General features: G+C 36.1%; 1 protein-coding gene across 17 annotated transcripts in view; it reads right to left on the reverse strand.

The window, feature by feature from the left end:
* The window catches only part of ITSN1 (intersectin 1), a 279,156-nt gene that overhangs the window by 196,333 nt on the left and 60,682 nt on the right, over positions 1–22,141 (reverse strand). For 16 of the 17 annotated variants that reach the window (XR_011968537.1, XM_072616851.1, XM_072616849.1 and 13 more), the window contains 4 exons: positions 17,172–17,235; positions 13,377–13,537; positions 3,819–3,992; positions 1,465–1,558 (listed from right to left, as the gene is read on the reverse strand). Coding sequence is in view for 16 of the 17 variants with exons in the window: in XM_072616851.1 (XP_072472952.1) it covers positions 1,465–1,558; positions 3,819–3,992; positions 13,377–13,537; positions 17,172–17,235 (493 nt within the window). In the remaining variant the exon portion in view is untranslated. The remainder of the gene's footprint in view (positions 1–1,464; positions 1,559–3,818; positions 3,993–13,376; positions 13,538–17,171; positions 17,236–22,141) is intronic. The other variant, XM_072616853.1, reaches the window with a different exon arrangement.

Raw genomic sequence — 22,141 nt, forward strand, 5'->3', positions numbered from 1 at the left:
ATACTTTTACTTTCATTATCCTAAGTTAATTTATCTTCTTATTGCACTAACAGAGTAGAGGGAGTGTTACATATGAATAAGGCTCTAGATTACACTTATCAAGTCAAGTGCTGTTCTGTAGGCTACCTAAGACATAACTTTTCTCAATTGGTCATAAATTATAAATATTTGTAAGGAATTTAAATTATTATTATTGAAAAATGACATATTAAGATGAGTTCGTTTTAAATGACCTAATATTTGGTACTGTCATTTACATAACAAAAATCTAGGTTTTAAAGAACCATGAGCTTGGAATAGAAACTGAGCACATTTTGTAAAGCTTCAAAGAACCAGAACCATGAATTAACTGAAATGAAGAAATATATTCAATACTGAGAAAGAAAAGGCAGCAAATGAAAACAAAAACTCACATCTAAGATTCAATTTAAAAAAAATAAACAAACAACTTCCAACTTAGTTCACAGGGTTAGAACACATTGTGCCCAAATTCTTACATCTACTAGGATATAAAAATGAAATAATGATAGGTTTTTTTGTGCAGCCTTCATCATCATTATTTAACAGGCACACATCATAAATGAATGGCACTATATAACTTGTGCACAGTTCTTCAAAACATTTTTTTAAAATTATGTTCAAAAGATTCTTCTATAGAAGAATTGAAGGGAAATGAACCAAACCATTTGATAAAAATTTTTCATTAAAAAGGAATTTCTGGTTCAACAATCAACCTTTTAATGTTTCCCATTGAAATGGGATTTTGACACTTAAAGATGCAAAAATATCTATGAGAAAATTCTGAGGAATGCTAAAAAAATCCAAAATCCTCTATTGTATTTGCTTAGCATCCTCTACTTTAAAATGTCTAATTCTAAGCAAGTAAATTTATTTTTTCCAACTTAAGGCTGTATTATTTTACTTTTTACCAGTATCTTTTCATTCAACTCCTAAAAAAAGGGTTCTTAACCTAAAGCCACCAAACTTTTTAAAAGTATATATTTTGATAACCATATTTAAATGTCACTGGGTTTCTTTGTAATCCTATGTATTTAATTTTATACATTTGAAAACATTCTTAGAGGTCCACAGCCTTCACCATACCCAAATGAGTTCATGACCCAAAATGGCTAAGTCTGTCCTAGAAGATGGACAGCATACAAAACCTTTCTTTAATGGAAATATCTTGGTAGGTGATATAAGTAATAAATGAAGAAATATTATGCTGTTAGGAAAAATATATTTGGTAATCAAAGCACACAAGCTAAAATAAAGCCTATTTTGCCTCAGTTCTCATTATGAGCCAGCATTTATAGAACACGAATAATATTTTGCTTAGTTTCAGAAATTATGTGGTAATAAAATATAAAAACTTAATTCATTTTAAAATGTAGCTGTTAAATAGTTATTGAATTTATTTAGTTGGGCCACCCAGTAATATAATCAAAAGGCAAACAAACTTACCTAGCCACATCAAATGATTGTGCCTTCTGTAGCTTTGTATTTAACTGTGAACCTGGACCAGATCTACTAAAAGAAGAACTCTTTGGCAACGTGGCTGCAACAAGAAATACAATGTGGGTGACTTTCCTTAGGTAGTCATGGAATATTTTTAATATACAGGAAAATTAAACTCTGTAAACTTCAAATACAAACCGAAAATGAATTCTTCTTCATCCCTCTTCCAAAGAACACCCTTAAAGACACAAGAGTTGACAAAGTTTCTTCCACTTTCTCTCCCTATTCTCTCCACCCTTGTAATTCCTGATTTAATGTTTAAAAAAACCCTGAAGCAATCATCCTTCCTTCCATGGAATGTGTTGCTTCCTTAATCATTCAGAATAATATTATTCAGTTTAATTATAGACTTATTTAACTGCTTAAAGGAAAACACAGGATAGTACTTTCTTGACTGAACGCATATGAAGCAGAAGTTAGGTATGCAGTTTCTCTACATAAATATACAATTAGTGTACGATACAAATGATGAGTTTTAGCTCACATTCACACAGACTGGTTTGCTTTGACAGGAAAAAACTCCACTTCATTATCTACAGGCTGCACACCCCAACCCTATCAGTTGTTTTTTAAAGTGTGTAGCATTGGTTTCCGGGAAGAAAATTTGCAAACCCATAATCACTACTGGAAAAATAAATGAAAAGGAATGCATTGTTGATGCTGATTCAGTAATAACATCTTCATACAGCAAAGTCGAATGAAGAACCATTTCATAAATACCTACTATGATCCAAGTACTGAATGAAGTACGAGGGATACAAAGAAAGATAGAAGACAATCCCTGTTCTCGAGGAGCTCATGGCCTAAGGGGAGAGACAATATGCAAACAACTATGCACAAAAAATGCATACACAGATAAGCTGTGCCAGAAGGAAGGAGAACTGGCTCTGTGACACTTTAGCAGAGCCTTGAAAGAAAAGAGGAACGCCATCAGGAAAGATAGGAGGTGATGATGAAGAGGCAGAGCATTCTAGGCATGGGGCACAGCCAGTTAAAATGCTCCCCATTGGGAGATGGAGTGCAGTGCACAAGGAGCAGTAAGGAAGTCAGTATCACTGGATTATATAACACATGGCAGGGAATAAAGGATAAGCAACCAGACAGGTAGGAAGGGGCCAGGCTCTGAAGCCACAGAGGATTTTACAGGTAATCCTGAAAGTATGTGAACTACTTAGTTGCAATTTAGGGGAATATCAAGACCAGTTTGGTCAATTCAAACATGACCATATCATACCTATCCCTAATTACAAAAAAGCCAAATGAATCATTAACATGAATTTAGCAACATGGCTTGGTATATCAATAAACACTTTTGCATTTATGCAGACACATCTATAGTCACTTGTTTCAACATATCTACATTAACAGATTCATATAATAATATGCTACTGAATTAAATGTATATTTACATATATACACACAGTACATCTGTAAATATATACTTTAAAAGGATTCTCAGGATCAAAGTTCCAAAATAAAATAAACAAATTTGGGATTATTTCAGTTTACATGTACCACTATATGAATTAAACTTCTTGACTTATATTTCCATCACAGAATACTACCTTTAATAGAGAAATATAACATTTCTCCTATACATACTTTCTCATCTTGTAGGTTGTTTAATTTGTCAGTGACAAGGTGGATCCTTCTTAAAGTATGATAAGAGCAGTTGGAAAAAAACAAATAAACCTTTGGATAAAACATGATAATGTGTGTAAAGAGTTTTGTATACCTTAAAATGTTATATACATATCAGCTAGTGCTATTGTTAACAACAATAAAAGCCAAAATTCATGCCTTAATTGTTTTGTTTTCATCAAACTACTCCAAGAGATTTGTTTTCAGGGATATTAATAACGGGTTCATACCTGCTGATAGTGGTACTCAGCTGCAAGGAAGAAATTATGTGAATTAATACACTGGTTCTCTCTGGACCCAAATATAACTAAATTATAATTAACTGAGAGGCAATGTTGCTTAGTACATGGAGAGTTGGCCCAGGGACCAGGAAGACCTAGGTTCAAGTCTACCCTCCAACACATACTAGCTGTGTGACCCCGAGTAAATCACTTAACCTCTTGCTGATGCAGGCAAAGCTCTGAGGCAGAAAGATACCTATAGTCAGTAGTGGAGGGAAATGAGTCCTTTCTCCAGTGAAAACACAGTTTTTGCCCTAAGTCCTAAAAATCAAGTAGCATTGAAATTTTAACAGAAAAAGCATTCAATATAAGCAAATATTATATTATATTATAAAACAGTTATGAAAAATTGGGCTTAGGTTATAATAGTTTACATACCTGTGAAAGCAGGCAAAGGTTGTATGACAGAAGGAGCGCCATTAGCCAGGGGAGGAACTGCTGTTGTAGCAACAGAAGATACAAGAGGTGGGGACATTCCTACTACTGGAATCGAGGCCATTGGTACTGGAGCAACAGCTGTGAGAGGCGGCATGCTGGCAATGCCTCCTATACCTAAGAGCAAAAGAAATTTAAAATAAATCCAGGTGAGCCATTTATAACACTACATTCCCTCAGGATAAGCACAAAAGGTTTTTTCTTACTATACCACATCAAATTTAGGCTTCATATAAATAGCAAAATTACCAATATGATCATTTGCTGAAAGCTATTCAATTCAACAACAAAACTTCAACAGCAGCCATGTGCAAGGTTTTGGTAATAGAAAGATAAACCTGGCACAGAAGTTTTCCTTCACAGGGTTTACATTCTCCTTGGTGGATGGTGGATGAGATTTGACCATGTAAGTCAAAAACACATTTAGGAAGGATGTGAAATGATTGGAACAAAGGATGTTTGAGAAGGGAGAAAATACTTTTAGTTGCAGGAGATGAGGAGAGGGAAAGCAGGGAAGGCTGCATGGAAGAGTTAGCAAGGATTCTGAAAGGTAGAGACAAAAACAGGCACATTCCAGGCTTTGGGCAGGGATACCAAATAGGAAGGCACTGAGTCCGAAGACAGAGTGTCAGAGAAGAGGGTCAGCTAGCAGTCTAGTTAGCCTGGAACTTAGAGGGTGTCAAGAGGAGCATTAATTCTCTATCCTACTCCCCACAACAGATGTTCCAAAACTCTTCTCCCCAACCCTCCTAAGAGCATTCCCTCCCCTCCCACCCTTATCCAAGGTACTCACCTCATACTTGGCCAAAAAAATCAAAAACTTATCCACTAAAAATTCTCTCCTGTCCTCTGACATTATTCCCCAACATTTCCTCCTTTACTCCAGCCTCAAATGAAGAGGTGGCCCTTGTCTTCATCAGGGTACACACCCCTGAACCCATTGCCATCACTTATATTCTTCTTTTCTCTTTAACCTCTACACTCTCATCGTTTCCCCTAACTTCAAAAGACCCTCACTAGAACCTGAGTCCTAAGCATCATACTGTATCGTACCATATCTCTTCATCCTTTCTTAGCCACATTCCTTGAAAAAGCTCTCTAATATAGACATCTACTTCCTCTCCTCTTCACCATCCCTCACCTGGTTTCAGATCTCATCACTCGTCCTAAGCTGCTCTCTTTCGTTACCAATGGTCTCCTAATCACCAACTCTAATGGCCTTTCCTCAGTCTTCATTCTTCTGGGTTTCTCAGATGCATTTGATCCTGTTGGTCACCTTTTTCTTCTGGCTTCTCTCCATACCAGCCTAACCACTCCTCCCCATCTCCTCAACCAATTCATTATTCATATCACATCCACTCAAAATGAGTTCAATTATCATCTCAAAGGACTCTAGTCCAGCCTAAGATTCTCTTCCGAGCTGTTGTCATTCCACCTTTCCCTCTGTCTTGCACCTCCAAAGCTTCTCATCCTGAAAATGATCTCCCATCTCTCCGCCCTCAGTTCTCTCCCAGAGCAACATGCTGTCTTTACTATTTCTTCCTCCTTTCTTCATCCTGATCCCTTAGTGAATCCATTCAACTCTATACTGACTTCTTCTCTGAGTCACTTGCCTCCTTATCCTAGTGACCATCTTGCCCTCCCAAGCCTGAAACTGTACTAAACCCACAGTCCGCTGCCTACACTTCTACTCATACTACTGAATGAAAATAGAGAAAATCAATCAATAAGTCATGCTGAGTCCCCTACACATTTATGTCACATAAACTCAACTGGGTCCTCGCTCTCGCAAGACAATTCTTTTATACCTCCCTAATCAATTCATTGTCCTACTTGCCACAGCAGCTTTTCCAAAGCTTTTCATTCCTCCTCAAACTTCCCAAGCCACCCCCCCTCCTGAAACCCCACCCCTTGGCTCAGGACCTGGTTTGCCAGGAGCTCCTCCTTCCCTCTCCTCCTCCCCTCCCCTTACTCAGACGCTTTCAGTCACTATGTCCTCCTCTTGCCAAAGCAAACCCCTCTGCATATACAAATGGTCCAGTCTTTGCTAACAGATTGCGCCTTCTATTATCCCTATTTTCTCACGAATCTTCACTCTGACTATTGTATTTTCCAACTGGCTATAAACACACCAACGTCTTCCTTGGCCTCTAAAAGACACTTATTCCCTCTTCCCCTCCCCTCATCTCATTCAGATGCTTGAGAAGGCCAAGTGCATTCCTTCTTACTCTCTTCTTACCTCTCTGCAGTCCGGTGTCTGACCTCATCATTCAGCTTCAACCGACCTCTTCAAAGTTACCAATGGTTTCTTAATTGCCAAATCTAATGACCTTCTCTCAGTCTTCACCTTTGAATGTTCTGTGGCCTTTTCCATCACTGATCACTCTCTTCTCCAGATTTGTCCTTCTACTTATCTGACTATCCCTCACTCTCTCCTCCAGTGGATCATCATTCAGGTCCTATCCACTCACTGTAGGTGTCCTATCATACCGCTCCCCCTTCTGTTCCCTTCGCAGTAGACACCATTTCATTTAGGGATCTGATCAGTTGCCATGGATTCCATTTTCACTTCTATGAGATGATTCTCAGATCTACATGGCCAGAGGGCACCATTAATCTCCCAGTCACCCAATATTCATGATCTTAATATCACCCTTAACTACTCACTTTCAGTTACTCCCTATGTCCAATTTGTTGCCAAGTTCTATACATTTTACTTCCATAATATTATTTTGTATGCTGCTCCTCTAATTTTATTCACATTTTAAGGAGACTAAAAACCATGCAACTGATCAAAAAACAAGGTCTACAGTTTAATTTTTTGAGTCATTGAAAAATATTTTCATAAAAATTTTTCTTTTCAAATAAGCTTTAAGTATTTTATCAATGAAAAACAGTAATGAAAGTTGTTATTAATAGCAGAGACAAAGACTGTAAAAACTATGTGCACTTAATTTGTTTGTAGCAAGTCTATTTATATTTATTTGTTGAAAAGTTTACTTTTTTTTGTATTTTCAATGGTTCAGGTGTTTGGCAAAGCAAGATGAGCAACCAGAAAGAGACTCCAGATAAAAGGATGATGTAGATTCATCATGGCATCACAAAGGGAAAGGGAGGGGAGTGTAGCCTATCTAGGCAAGAATGATAGCTTGGGAAAGAATGGAGGGCTTCCAAGACTGGAGGTTAGGGTGAGGACTAAGAACAGGGTTGGGTGTTGCAAGGCAAAGGAGAGTTGAAAAGACAATAGATTGTGATCAGATAAGGGAATTTTAAAGTTCATTAACAAGGAAATAGTGCATCTGTAGGTGATGGCAGGATCAAGGGTATTAGCATTTCTACAGGTAGCTAAGCAATTTCACAATATTTAATTTTCAAGGCTTAAAAGTTCTTTGGAAAAAACTCTCTAAGCTCTGATACAGAAATTATAAATGTTATAAATAAGAAAAAACAATAATTCTAATGGGTAAAATTTGTTATTTCTTTCAAACAAATGCATTTACATGAGCATCTCATCAGGTCTAGATGTCAGAGACAGTCAGAATTACCTGATGGCCTCAAACATTTATTCATCAAACATGCTTAAAGCTACTACACTAATGTGGTACTGTGGTAGATGTTATGAGAAGTACAAAGAATAAGCCCACTTCTTTCGTCAAGGATCTTACTATATCGTATGGAAGAAGGGAGAAGGAGTAAGCATTTACACAGCACCTACATAGTCAAACATGTGAAGAGAGCACCACGTTACATGGTAGAAGGTGAGTGTGAAGTAAGAGGAACAAAGAACTATGGAACTACAGAGGAGTCTACTTTATTCTGTTAACAGGCATCAAACCCTTGTATGTTGACCTACATAACAAAAGAAAACATAAGATTGGAAGTGCTACCTGTGGTGCACAGAAAAGCCTTCTATTTCACATTTTTTATAGTTTCAAAAAGTTAAAAAAAACTGTCTCAATCATGTTTAAGCTGAATATTACAAACCTTAAAAAAAAACCTAAATAGTATGAAAAATTAGTGTGGAAAAGGTCAGACAGATGTCAGATGATATCCCCAATGTCCCATAATCAATTATGTGAAACCAGAATAGGAATAAAGCATCATAGGAGCAGAGACTTAGAGCTGGAAGGGACTATATGAGGATGATCAGATCAATTCCATTTTATAACAACATCATTCACAAGTTACAACCAAAATTACCTTTAATATTCAGCTAATCAACCATTTATAACCTTATTCTTTATGGAGTTTTCTCCTTTCATCTCACCTAATAAAACAGGAGTGGGGTTCCCTTCAGAACAGAATGCCATAAAGCAGGCCTGCACAACCTGCAGCCCATGGGCACACCAAAGGACTTCATGTGGCCCACGACAAATGTAGAGAATGCTTTCTTCTACATTTTTCATGGGCTGTTCAAAATCCTTTGACGGGCTACAGGTTGTGCAGGCCTGCCATAAAGTATAGTGACTTAGTTTAGTGTACTGATTTCTGAGAATATGAACCCATTTTTAAATTAAAAGGCTTTTTAACTTCTACACATTAGTAGTACTACTATTAATATCTATTAAATGTAGAACAAAAAGGTACTAAAAATTTATGAATGCTTTTAGATAATTTTTACTCATTCCAATGGCTTCTACGTATATGTGAAAAATTATAGTACAACTATGAACAAGACATTTATTCAAAGTACAGATATTTCCTCATTTTTTAAGAGTTCTCTAATGAGATAAATGGCACTGACTTGCATCATTTGGAATTAAGATGTCTGGTTTAAGGGATGGATTTCAACCTTATATCTGTCTCCACCTATGAATTCACAGATCCCACTGGTATAGAAAGAAGGGGAAAAATGAGAAACCTCATACAAATATGGAAGCAGCTTTAAAGAGCAATTATGCTGGCAGAGCCAAGATGGTGGATTAGCAGCAACTCAGCTGAACTCTTAACATTCTCCTCCAAACAGCTTTAAAATCATGTCACAAACCAAATTTTGGAGGAGTAGAGGCAAAAACAAAAAAAAGGTCAGAGGAAGACATTTTTCTGACCTAAGAAAATTTAGGAGGTTGGCAGAGAAATTTGTAACATCAAGGAGCCTCTCCAGAGCCCTGACTCGAGGCATCAGCCATAGCAGCAGCAGCTTTGGGAACTCTAAGCACAGACATGGAAGGGGGTCGAACAACTAGTCAGAAAAAGTTTACAGAGGAGGCAGCTAGGTGGCAGAGTGGATAGAGCACCATCCCTGAAATCATGACTCAAGTTCAAATCTGGCCTCAGACACTTACTAGCTGTGCGACCCTGGGCAAGTCACTTATTCCTGATTCCCTCCAAAAAGAGGGAGAGAGATATCACAGGGAATGATTTCTTGGCACTAAATACAGCTGAGATTGACTGACAACTCTACTCCCCATACACAGTTCTGGATCATAGTTCCAGGGCAGAAAAAGAGTGGTAGAGTTTGGTCATGGGAAGGCGGGGGGGCAGGGGGAGGGGGGAGGAGGCACCGCTGGTAAAAGGCAAATAGAGTGCTTGCAGTAGCATGGGACTAGACAACTTTTCTGGGTAAAGAACAAAGTACAGGTCAGGAGAGCAGTGGCCATATCTCTGCAATCATCACGCTACCCTGGAAGCACCAAAAACTTGCAAACCTCCAGGATTAGCTCTGCAAATAGCAGCCCAAAAAAAAGCTTGAAGCTTGGAAGAGAGCCTTCCCAACCCCAGGTAAGCAGAGCCCAAATCCAACTTTAATATAAACTTCAAAGTCAAGAAACAGACTGAGAAAATGAGCAAAAAACAAACAAATAAACCAAAAAGAACTTGACAACAGAAAGCTACTACAGTGACAGGGAAGACCAAGACATAAACTCAGAAGAAAACAACAATGTGAAAACAGATATAAACAAAACCTCAAAAATGTGAAAAGAGTTACATGTAACACTTCAAGGAAAAATATCAAATGGATTCAATCTCAACAAGAATTCCTGAAAAAGTTAAAGAAAGAGACAAGAGTGGTAGAGGAAGAAATGGGGGAAATGAGAGTGATACAGAAAGTTATGAAAAGAGAATTAACAAGCTTGGTAAAACAGGTATACACACACACCCAACTGAAGAAATAATACTTTAAAAAACAGAACTGCCCTAATAGTGTAAAAAAAGGCAGAAAAAAAATTCATGGAGAAAAGAACTCCTTAAAAAGCAGAATAGGCCAAATTGAAAATTAGGTGCAAAGGCTCACTGAAGAAAATAACTCTCTAAAAATTAGAACTGGGCAACTAGAAGCTAATGACTTCACAAGACATCAAGAAACAATAAAACTAAGTCAAAAGAATGAAAAACTTGAAGAAAATGTGCAATATCTCATTGTAAAAACAATTGATCTGAAAAACAGATCAAAGAGAGATAACTTAAGAATTATTGGGCTACCTGAAAGTCTTGATCAAAGAAAGAGCCCTAAGACATCGTATTTTAAGAAATTATTAGAGAAAACTGCTCTAATACCTGAGATTAAGAGAGTAAAATAGAAACTGAAAGAATCCATTAATCACTCCCTGAAAGAGATCCCAAAATGAAAACTTCCAGGAATGTTATAGTCAAATTCTGTAGCTCTCATGTCAAAGAGAAAATGCGTCAAGTAGCCAGAAAGAAACAATTCAAAGATTGTGGAGCCACTGTCAAGATCATATAAGATTTAGTAGCTTTTATTACGTGTCTGTGTTCGGCCTTCGTTGAAAAAGAAAACCATACCATCAGAGAAATAATGACATGACTTGCTTTTGACTTTGTTTTGAGTGAGGGAGAGCTGTGCAGGTCACCAGCCTCACTTCTCCTCCAGAGCCATCTGAATCCAGTGACCAGATATTCATCAGGATGACTGGAGATGACCCAGGATGAGGCAACTGGGTTTAAGTGACTTGCCCAAGGTCACACAGCTAGTGAGTGTCAAGTGTCTGAGGTGAGATTTTGAACTCACGTCCTCCTGACTTCTGCACTGGTGCTCTATCCACTGCACCCCCTAGCTGCCCCAGTAGCTTTTATATGAAAGAAGTAGAGGACTTGCAATATGATGTTCCAGAAGGCAAAGGAAGTAGGAATACAACCAAGAATAACCTAGCCAGAAAAAAATGAGTATAATCCTTCAGGGGGAAAAAAATGGACATTTAATGAAATAGGGGACTTTCAAGCATTACTGATTAAAAATCAGAACTGAATAGAATATTTGACAGTCAAATTCTTTAAGACTCAAGAGAAGCATAAAAAGATAAACATGAAAGAGTAATCATAAAGGACTTGGTAAAGTTAAACTTTCTACATTCCTATATGGGAAGATGATACATGTAACTCCCAAAAACTTTATCATTACTAGGACAGTTACTAGGAGTTTACACAGAAGGAAGGCATGAGTGTGAGTCAATTCTGTTGGAATAATCTCAAAAACAAAAAAATGAAGGGTTGAGAAAGAGGGATACCCAGGGAAAAGAGGGAAGAAGGGGAAGAATGGGGAAATCTCACATAAAAGAGGTGCACAAGGAAGAACTTTTATAGGAGCAAGCAAAATGAGAGAGTGGCAGGCAATTTTTAAACCTCACTCTCACTGGAATTGGTTCAAAGATGAAAAATCATATACATGCACACACACACATACACACACAAGCAGCTGTGTAAAGATATGTACATTCCCCTCTAGGGAAAAAGGAGAGGAACGAGATAGAGTAGGGGAGAGGAACGATAACAGGGAGGATGGATTTAGGGAGGCAGTGGTTAGAAACAAAACAGACTTTTGAGGAAGGCTAGGATAAAAAAAAAGAGAAGAAACAGAAGAAAATGAGATGGAGGGAAATATAAAATAATCATAATTGTGATTATGAATGGGATGAGCTCAGCCATAAAATAGAATCAAACAGAACAGATAAGAAAACAAAATCCACAAAAGACACACTTGAAACACAAAGACACACTCAAGAGTTAAAATAAAGGGTTGGAGCAGAATCTAATAGGCTTCAGTTGAACTAAAAAAAAAATGCAGGGATAACAATCATGACCTCAGACAAAATAAAAGCAAAAACAGACCAACTTAAAAGAGATAATCGTGGAAAGTACATTTTGCTAAAGGTACCATTGACAATAAAGTCATATCAAAAATTTTTATGCTAGTTTCTCTGAGAAAGACCTCATTTCTCAAATATACTGCGCATAGAACTGAGTCAAATTTATAATAATAAGTCATTTTCCAACTATAGTCAAAGGCTAGGAACAGGCAGAGTCTTCAAACAAAGAACTGAAAGCTATCTATAGTCATATGAGAAAAATATACCTCATACCTATCAGAAGTGACAAATGCTAGAAAGGAAGGGGGGATAGTCAGTACACTAATGAACTGCTGGTAGAGTTATGGACTGATCCAACGATTTTGGAGAACAATCTGGAACTAGCTCAAAAGAACTATAAAACTGCCTGCCCTTTGACCCAGAATTACTACTACTAGGTCTGTATCCCAAAGAGATAAAAGAAAAAGAGAAAGAACTTATACGTACAAACATGCTTAGAGTAGCTCTTTTTATGTGGTGGAAAAGAATTGGAAATTGAGGGGATGCTCATCCATTGGAGAATGACTAAGCAAGCTGTGGCACATGATTGTGATGGAAGACTATGTGCTCCAGGAAATGATGAGGGGGCAGTTTCACAAAAACATGTCATGACTTATAGGAAATGATGCAAAGTGTAGTGAGAAAAACCAGGAGATCATTGTGCACAGTAACAGCAATGTTGTCCTGATAATCAACTGTGAAAGACTTGACTGCTTTGATTAATACAATGGCACAAAACAATTTCAAAGAACTCAGGATGAAAAAATGCTATTCACTTCCAGAGAAAGAAGTGATAAACAGAGTGCGAATTGAAGTATAATTTTCTCACTTTATTTTTCTTGCAATATAGCTAATATGCAAATGTTTTGCATGATTGTTTATTTATAATTAATATCATATTGCTTGCCTTTTCAGTATGTAGGGAAGGAAGTGGAAGAGAAGGAGAGAATTTGGAACTCAAAATTTAGAAAAGAATGTTAAAAATAAATAATAATTTTAAAACAAAGGAAAAAAGCAATTATGTGGCTAACTAGCATGAACCTGCAAATCATAAAATATGGTATTACTACAATAATTGAATGATCAAAGGTGATATTATGATCATCAGGAAGATTAGAGATGCTACAGAACAAGAAGTAAAAAGGCAATGTGTGACAAATGGTGAGCAAAACTACAGTGAAATAAAGAGACACTTGTGAAAGTTTCTGTTAATGCATCTGTTTTTGTTATATTGTTAACTAATATGAATATGTTCTTGAATTGCTTGTTACACCATTCATGACAGATTCATTTTTTTCAGAAAAGATCAAAAATCCCCTTATTATATTGCACTCAAGAAAAAACAAAGGTATCATTTTTGTTTCTAAGCATTAAAAGCAGAGAAATAACAGAAAAGTTAAGTCATCTTCAGACTTACCAAATGTGGGTGCACCAGAAATAGCCACAGGCTGCTGTTTCATGACAGGAGGCAGTGCAGCAGGTAGCTGATAACCTTGTAGCTTCAGTTTGATAAGTTTCATTGCTATAGAAAATTCTATCTGATCCATTCTCCCATCATTGTTCATGTCAGCTAGTGCCCTGAAATTCAATGCCATGAACCTTTTAAAGAACTGTAACCTTAAAGAATCTTTTTAAATCCCTAAAAACTGAACCCCTAAATCCCTTAACTTTCTGCAAAGTACCCCGAACCTCCAAATTGTAAAAATCAAGCTGATTAACTTCTAATTGGTTTATTTAAATCTATAGTACTATCAATGTACATCTTTAAAAAAAACTTTAATTTTTCTTGATTAAGTTGCGTTTTCAAAATGTTAAAATATATCAACTTTGAAAGCTGTTTCACTACCATTGTGTTTCAAATTATTTTTAAACTGAAAACAAAGACAACTTCATATATCATTCCCGCTATAAGAATTTGTAGCTTGGCCATCACAAAGAACTTAAATGTAGGCAATGTATTTCTAAAGAAATTTAGCCAAAACTGTACAAACTCCCTGTGGGGTTCTGCAAACATCACCATAGGGACACTTCTTTAACTGACAAGTTGATGCTTCCACAGCTAGTGCAGTTAACTTCTCTTTAGAGTCTAGCCCTTTGTGTCTTAACAACAGAGCGACTGTGCAGTTGCAAATGGTACTCCAACATAAATTGTCTAAGTACAACAAGAAAATGGGGTTTCATGTAAAATAGCTTTTTCAAAGAATAATGAACAAAAGGAAGCACCTGCAGAGATTATGAAAACAGTCCAATGGTTGCCACTAGTTTCGGCAATTGGAAACTATGTTATAAAGGGTGTCCCAAAAGTCTTAGTGCAAGTTTGGGCCTTACTAAGACTTTTAGGACACTCTGTACGATGAAAAATCAAAATATTAATGACCTAACTATGAAAATATTTGTTTATTTGTTTTTTATAGGATTACTCATTCAGATTTGGCATTCTTTGGCCCTACTAGAAACTCAGGATTTAGCTAACTATTAAAAATAATTTTATTTGAAACATCTTACTTACAACATAAAAAAGACACATGCCTCAGAGTAACATGGATTTCTAATGAGAAAATTTTGCTACCACTTGGTAGTTATGTAGCTTTGGTCAAGTAACTTAAAACTTTCTAAGCCTCAGTTTTCTCAGAAACAAGAGAAAGACACCTGGATGGTTTGTTCCTGGGTTCATTTTGGCACTTAAATGAGAAAATGTATGTTGATTGGTTTGTTAATATAAAATGTTACATATAATATAAGCTGCTCTTACTGGTGGCAATAATGGCAGTGAAATACCAAGAAAAGGAATGTTTTAAAACTGAAAATGTCAAAACAACATATATATTGCTTAAAAGAAAAAAATTCAATTGGATAGACTTCTCTTGGTATGATTACAGTTAACTTACCAAAGTTCATACTTATCAAGAAAAAGAACTACCTGAGCATCTAGCCACAACAGGAATCTGGCATGAGAAGTCAAATCTGAAGTTCAGATTACAAATTGGGACAACAGAACTGCAAAGGTGATACTCCCTAATGGTTAACATCTTCCCTAAAACTAAAGAAGCATAGACAATAAAAATAAAACTCAGTAATATCCTGTAACTTTAAGAAAGGTGAGCCCCTTAAAAAGAAAATAGATAGCTACTCAGTTATATGGCTATTTCGACTTCCTTTCTGCTCTAGATAAGAGATCCTGGACTTTATTAAGACAATGACTAATCCTCAGGGGACCATTCCAGAGCATCAGGGGAATAATACTGTTCAAGTACAAGAATTGGTTCTGTGCAGAAGCTTGGCGAGGCAACAAAGATTTGAAAGACTGATTAGCATCACCAGGATTTAAGCCTCCAACTACCACTTCTTGGAATCTGATTAGTTGGCAAAAAAAAAAAACTGTTTTAAAAGGCTGGGAAATAGGCACATGGGAATTCATAGAAGATTCTGGGTGACTCACACATTTTTTTAAAAAAAATAAGAATTGCACAAATCAAAATAGAACAAACCCCAACTCTACAGTACTAGAAAATGTTTTCTTTCGTAACTCTTTTTCTTAAGAAGAATCCAGAGAATATTTCTATAAATATTTGGGAAAGTAGAACATTGATTTAGTAGCATTTCAAGTACCTATGTGAATATTAAATTAAAACCATTTTCTTTTTCTTTCAAAATAATATAATGTTTTTGGGTTACTAAGAGAAACCACTGTAACCTCAATGTTGGAAAAAATCTGCCCACAATACAAAACAGAGGTCTCAAAATATAATTGACAATGACGTCCTCTGCATTTAAATTAATTGTAAGGTAAAATCCCTTAGGAACTTCAAAAAAGTGTACATAAATCTGGCCTCAAGTATGCAGCTATATTAGAAAATGCTGGTAGATTATTTTATTTTTCATGTTACTCTAAAATGTCATTAATACTAAATTAGCTTGGAATTCCACAACTAAATAAGAAAAACATTGCTCATGGGCGAAAGCAATAAACTAAATGCTGAGATTCTCTAGGCCCCAAAATATATTTTCAAGTATAAAATATTTCAGACTTTTTTGAGTGAGGAAACAAATAGCTAATCTTGCTCAAATTATTTTGCTTGAATGCTGAAGTACTGTCCTCTGTCTGACCCTGGTTCACAGAATGTTATTTCTAGCAGCAAGGGATTTAAACTGGTGCTCTGGTGAAATCATATGCATTCCTTTTAACTATATAAAGGAAAAAACTGTCTCTAAATTCAGGCAAAATACTTGTCTAATCCGCATGTTAACTCAGTAACACATTGCACAAAACATCTGTACAAAATTATTAACTAAAATATAGTGTACTTTGCTACATTTTGCTGAGCTTAAGTAGTGAAAATGCTAATATAATCTCTGAATCTTAGAAAGAGAAAAAAAGATTTGGGAGATCATTTATTTTAGAAATCAGAAAGCCAAGACACAAAGAAGTTAAATAACATGTCCAAGGTTACATAGCTAGTCAGCAGAGTAGCAGAAGCAGAGCCAGAACCACAGGAAAATTCACAGACTAGGGCTAGAAGGGACCTCAGAAAGCACCTACTCCAAATACTGCACTTTATTTATGAGAGAACCAAGGTAGAGGGATCTTGAGTTCTCAAGGTCACGCAGATCATGAGCATCTTTATAGGGTGGCTCTGGGACTGATCCTCTGATGCCACAGCCTCAGTTCTTTCTTGTGTTCCACACTGTATCCCCAGAATCCAGGTCTCTTATACACTGCACTACTTACTGCCTCTCAAAGAAAAGCCAGTTCTAAATTCAGATTATGTTACTGTGGGACTACATAACTAGAGAAGTCATTACTTTTTAAAAAGACTTTTATCCGAAGTAGTTAAAGGATAAATAAACACTTTAGTATTTAAAACAAAAAACCCACAGCTATCTGCAAAACTCATTCCAAAATGACTCATTCCTGCAAAACACAACAATATGAGCCATTAATCATTTTTTCAAAGAAACTGGCTCCAACCAATAAAGAACTTTTACAACATATACGTCAAGAAGAGTAGGCAGCTCAGCTCCTTTATTCTTAAAAAGGACTGTCTTAGTGAATTTTAAGACATAGTATATTTGACTGAATTTTGGTTTTAGGAATCTTGACTTACTTTCTCCAGCACTCTCCTAACTTTCCACACAGAATATTTGATGTAAATGTCACTAAAAAGAAGTGAAAACATTTTTTGACATATATCAGCATACATTTTCAACTTACCATATCTGTGCTAAAACAGGTTGAGGTAACCCAGATTGAAAAAAAAAGTTTCTGGCTTGATCACCTGTAAATTAAAGGAAGACTGTTTCAAAAACAAATTCAAGTCATCAGAAATTGATTAAAGCAAAACTATCCAAAAAAGAAATGCAAATTTAAGGAAGATGTTGAAATCCTTATAAAGACTGAGCTTATTTTCTCCTAATATGTACAGGAAAATAAGATCAAAATAAAAATCAAGCCACTTTCTTATAAGGCACAGGTCATTTTATTGCACTTTGCAATATTGTGGGTGGGGTTTTTTTTTTTATTTTTTTTTTACAAATTGAAGGTTTGTGGCAATCCTGCTATCAAGAACTAGTCTATTGCTACCATTTTTCTAACAGTACATGCTTCACTGTGTCTCTGGATCACATTTTTATAATTCTCCCAATATTTCAGACTTTTTCATTATTACATTGTGATCAGTAATCTTTGATTTTGCTATTATGATTGTTCCTATAAACATGAACCACACCTATTTAAGATGGTACACTTAATCACACTGCACAGACCAGCCATTTCCCCATCTCTCTCCCTCTCCTTGGGCCTCTCTGTTCCCCAAGAAATAACAATATAGAAGAACATTACATAAACTTAGCTGATAAAACAGCAGCAGGGCCTGAGAGGACTGACTCCAATTTTGAAGGAAGTTCTACTGTGAGTAAAATGCAATCAAACAGTATTACATGTCACGGAGAGATCTTTAGTGAAAGGAGGAGTCGATTGATGTGACAAACTTCATTATGTGATATTAAGAAATTGCCACAAGCACTCTAACCTCCAGCAACCACCAGCCTGATCAGTCAGCAGCCATCAACATCGAGGTAAGACCCTTTACCGGGAACAAGATTATGACTCACTGAAGACCATGACAGTTAGCATTTTTAGTAAGACAGTATTTTTAATTAAGATATATATATATACATATACGTTGGGTTTTTTAGACCTAACATTATTGTACAATGAATAGACTATGGTATAATATAAACATAACTTTCATATACACTGGAAAACCATAAATTTTATCTGACTTGCTATACTGTGATATTTGCTTTGATGTGGTGGTCTGTAAACAAACGTGAAATACTTCTGAGGTACACCAGTACCTATTCACTAAATCATTTGGAAAAGGTTTGCTTAGTATGGTTACACTAGTTAATTCCATGTTAAAGATAATTTACTTTTAAAATATAGCTCTTAATATCTGTTTAGGAAAGAACAAATGTGCTTCCTTTTGCCTTTTGTTTTAGGGGTTGTGAGTCAGAGACAATTCAGACTTGATACATACTTTCTCTACGTTAAAATATTATTGCCAAATAATCCCTGACACATAAACAAGAATTGATGGAAAAATTGGAAAAGTTTAGCAAAAACTAAGTTCAGATCAGCAGTTTATGCAACATAACCCCAGGATGCTCAACTAAAATATAAAAGATTATATCAATGAGAAGAGACAGAGGCACCTTTCACACTTACAGGAAGAAGGAAATTTGTAACCATTCAGAGAATAGAAGAAAACATAGAAAGTAAAATTATCCAATTACAAGAGGCTGAAAGGCTTTTGCGAGAACAACAGCAATACACTAAAGATAATAGTGAAACTGTCAATTGGGGGGAAATATGTGGATCATATTTCTCTGATAAAAAGCTAATATCCAATATGGAAATCTATTTTACCCTGCAGGAAGGCAAGGGGGAAGAGGATAGAAGAGGGAAGATAATAGAAGGGGCAGGGATATTGGAGAAAGGGATAATCAGAAGCAAACACTGTTGTGGGAGGACAGGACAAGGGAGAGAATGGAATAAATGGACGGCAGGATAGGACAGAGGGAAATGTGATTAGTCTTTCACAACATAACTGTTATGGAAGTACTTTGCATGGCTACACATATATGACCTATATTGAATTGCTTGTTTTCTCAATGAGGGTGCATGGGGAGGGAAGAAGGGAGAGAATATGGAACTCAAAGCTTTAATAATGAATGTTAAAAATTGTTTTAGCATACAACTGGGAAATAAGATGTACAGGCAATAAGGTATAGAAATCTATTTTGCCTACAGGAAAATAGAGGGGAGAGGTATGAAAGAAGGGGGGGTAATAGAAGGGAAGCCAGACTGGAGGAAGGGATAGATGGAGTGCATGCTGTCCTGGGGAGGGGGCTGGGGAGAGATAGGGAGAAAATTTTGAATCCAAATTCTTGTGGAAGTGAATGTTGAGAACTGAAAAATAAATTATACATTTTTTAAAAATCTAATGTCCAAGATACAGAGAGAAGTAACACATATAATAGCCACTCCCTAATGGCTAGGTAGTAAAAAAAAAATATGAACAAATAGTTCTGAGAAAAAAGAACTATAAACTATTTTTGAAATTTAAGATAACTCCAAATCATGAATAAGAGAATGATAAATCAAATCAATTATGAGAATTCACTAGACTATTTTTTCAAACTCTTTGTTACAAAAGAAGATTCTTTGGGAGTAGATGGAGAGGGAATATTAGGGAATAAATATGATGAAAAACAAAAAAACTATCAATAAAATTGAGAGAAAGAGAGGGAGAGATGGAGACAGAAAAACATAAACAGAGACCAAGACACAAACATAGAATGAGAATATTTTCCGCCAATCTCAATACTACATACTTAAAATTTAGGGCACTTTTTGATGTAGCAAAATCTTCCAGCATAGTGAATAATTACATATCTAACAGGGAATAACTATAATAATTAATCTGCCCCATTCTCATTAAGTCAACTCCAGATGAGTATTTAAATAATAAAGGTAAATTAAAGGACAAAGATGGGAAATTTAAGCAAAATAGCAAAGTATTATCAATAATAAAAAGAAATGATCTGTCTCCATCAGTAAAGAGCATCAAGGAAATAGGAAGCCAAAAAGGTCAGAAGGAAGCACTTACTCAACTCCTATGACTTATTACCTACTCTACTTCAATCATTGTAAGGTTGTTAGACTTAAATTTAAAAATTGTTCAACTTCTAATTCAGACAAAAATGTTGAACAAAAATGTTCAAAAGTTTATTTTTGCATTTATTATGACTACAGGCCCCTGATTCCTTACCTTTTTCTCCAAGTCTATTAGTCATGTTCCATCTAACTTCCCAGTCTCACTCAGTAAGCCAGCCATTTCAACAACTGCAATCTTTTTAATCTTTTGCTGATTCTCATCACTTTTTACATAAAAAATATTAGAAAATTTCTTTCCTTAGATGTTCTACTTTACCCTTTCCCTCAGGCTCTCAGCAAACACTATCACCTCTTTATTTACTAAGAAAATAGCAGACATCTGGTATGAATATACTCAATTCCCCTCCTCTACATCTCTCAATGTTGTTGCCCATCCTAACTTCTCTAGTTATTAAAAAACAGCCTTTCTCTTTGCTAAGGCTGATCCTTCTACCTGCTCCTTCAAACCCCTTTCCTGATGACCCATCTGTTATCTCACTTGTACATTTTCCACTTCCTCTCTACTGGCCCATCAGGATGAGCCTACTGGAAATCTCAGGTCTGAGCACTTTGAAACAAACAAACAGGCAAAAAGCCCCACCAAAAATGAACAAAAACAACAGAAATCTTCATGTGACCCAAACTCCCAGAAAGAGCAACCTATATTCACTACTTCCACTTCCTCAACACCCACTCATCTTTCAAATCCTTTTGATTTTGCCCTGGTCCCCATTCCTCTCTTTGAATGTTAAGACTTCAAAATTAAATCTACTGGACTTTTTACTATGCTTGTATTCCTTGACCTGTCTGCATAAGCTGACACCTCCTTCTCGATAGCCTCTCCACCCACTTTGGTTATATTATACTCTCGTGGCTCTTCTTCAACTTCAATGCCTACTCCTTCTGCCTCCTTTCTCATCTTCTCCCACTCAGTATAGGTGTTGTCCCCCAGTTTTTGTCCTTGCTCCTCTTTTTTTCTCTTACATGCTTTCCCTTGGTGTCATATCCATTCCCATGATGTCAATTAGAAGTTCTAAGTAGATGACTCTCAAATCTACATATTCATCCCAATTCTCCATAGTTCTAATCCTGTAAATCTAACTGCCTGAATATTCATTTATTCTGCAAACCTTGTTTATGTGAAACATACAAGATGCTGATGGAAACAAAATTTGGCTATGACATAGTTCCTAGTCTCCATGAAATTTATGATCTAGTAGGGGAAGAAGACACAACTAAAAATGGTTATACTACACAACATTATATGATAAGTAATTAAAATGCTTCAAAATAAAATGTTTTATTAATGTCTGGGGGAGGAGGTCATAATGAAGACTTCATGGGGGTCAGAGTATTTAAATTAGACTTTAAAGGATAGGTAGTAATTTAATAAGTGAAGAAAACTGAACATCCAAGGAACAGTGAAAAAAATGCATACTATAGTTGAGGGGCAGAATTATACAGATTTGGTCTAACTGTAATGCCATGTCAGGATCTCAAAACTCATGATGTCCAAAACTATGAAAAACTTACTGTTCTCTACTTTCTCCATTTCTATTGCTTGCACGACCATCTTCCCCATCTCCCTGGTTCAAAATCTAAGCAACATTTGCCTTTTATTATACTGAGTCCTGCTGATTCTCCTTCTACAACATTCAGCTTTGTCTTTCTAGTCTCAATAACCAAATTCATTGTTTCCTACCCTGGACTACTGAAATAACCTCACAACTATCCCCTCCTCCTTCAGCATATGCCCACTGGAATACATCATTCCATTGTTTTCACTGCTCTCATTCACCTATTCAAAATATTTAAGTGACTTCCACTGCCTATTTAATAAAATATCAATTCTTAATCATAGCATTTAAGGTTCTCCAGAATCTGGCTCCAAACCATCTTTCCAAATTGTTCCATGTTCCATATTTTATGTTATTCTACACTACTTATTCCATGGTATAGGATGT

Source organism: Notamacropus eugenii, chromosome 5, assembly GCF_028372415.1.
Source record: "Notamacropus eugenii isolate mMacEug1 chromosome 5, mMacEug1.pri_v2, whole genome shotgun sequence".
NCBI lineage: Eukaryota > Metazoa > Chordata > Mammalia > Diprotodontia > Macropodidae > Notamacropus > Notamacropus eugenii.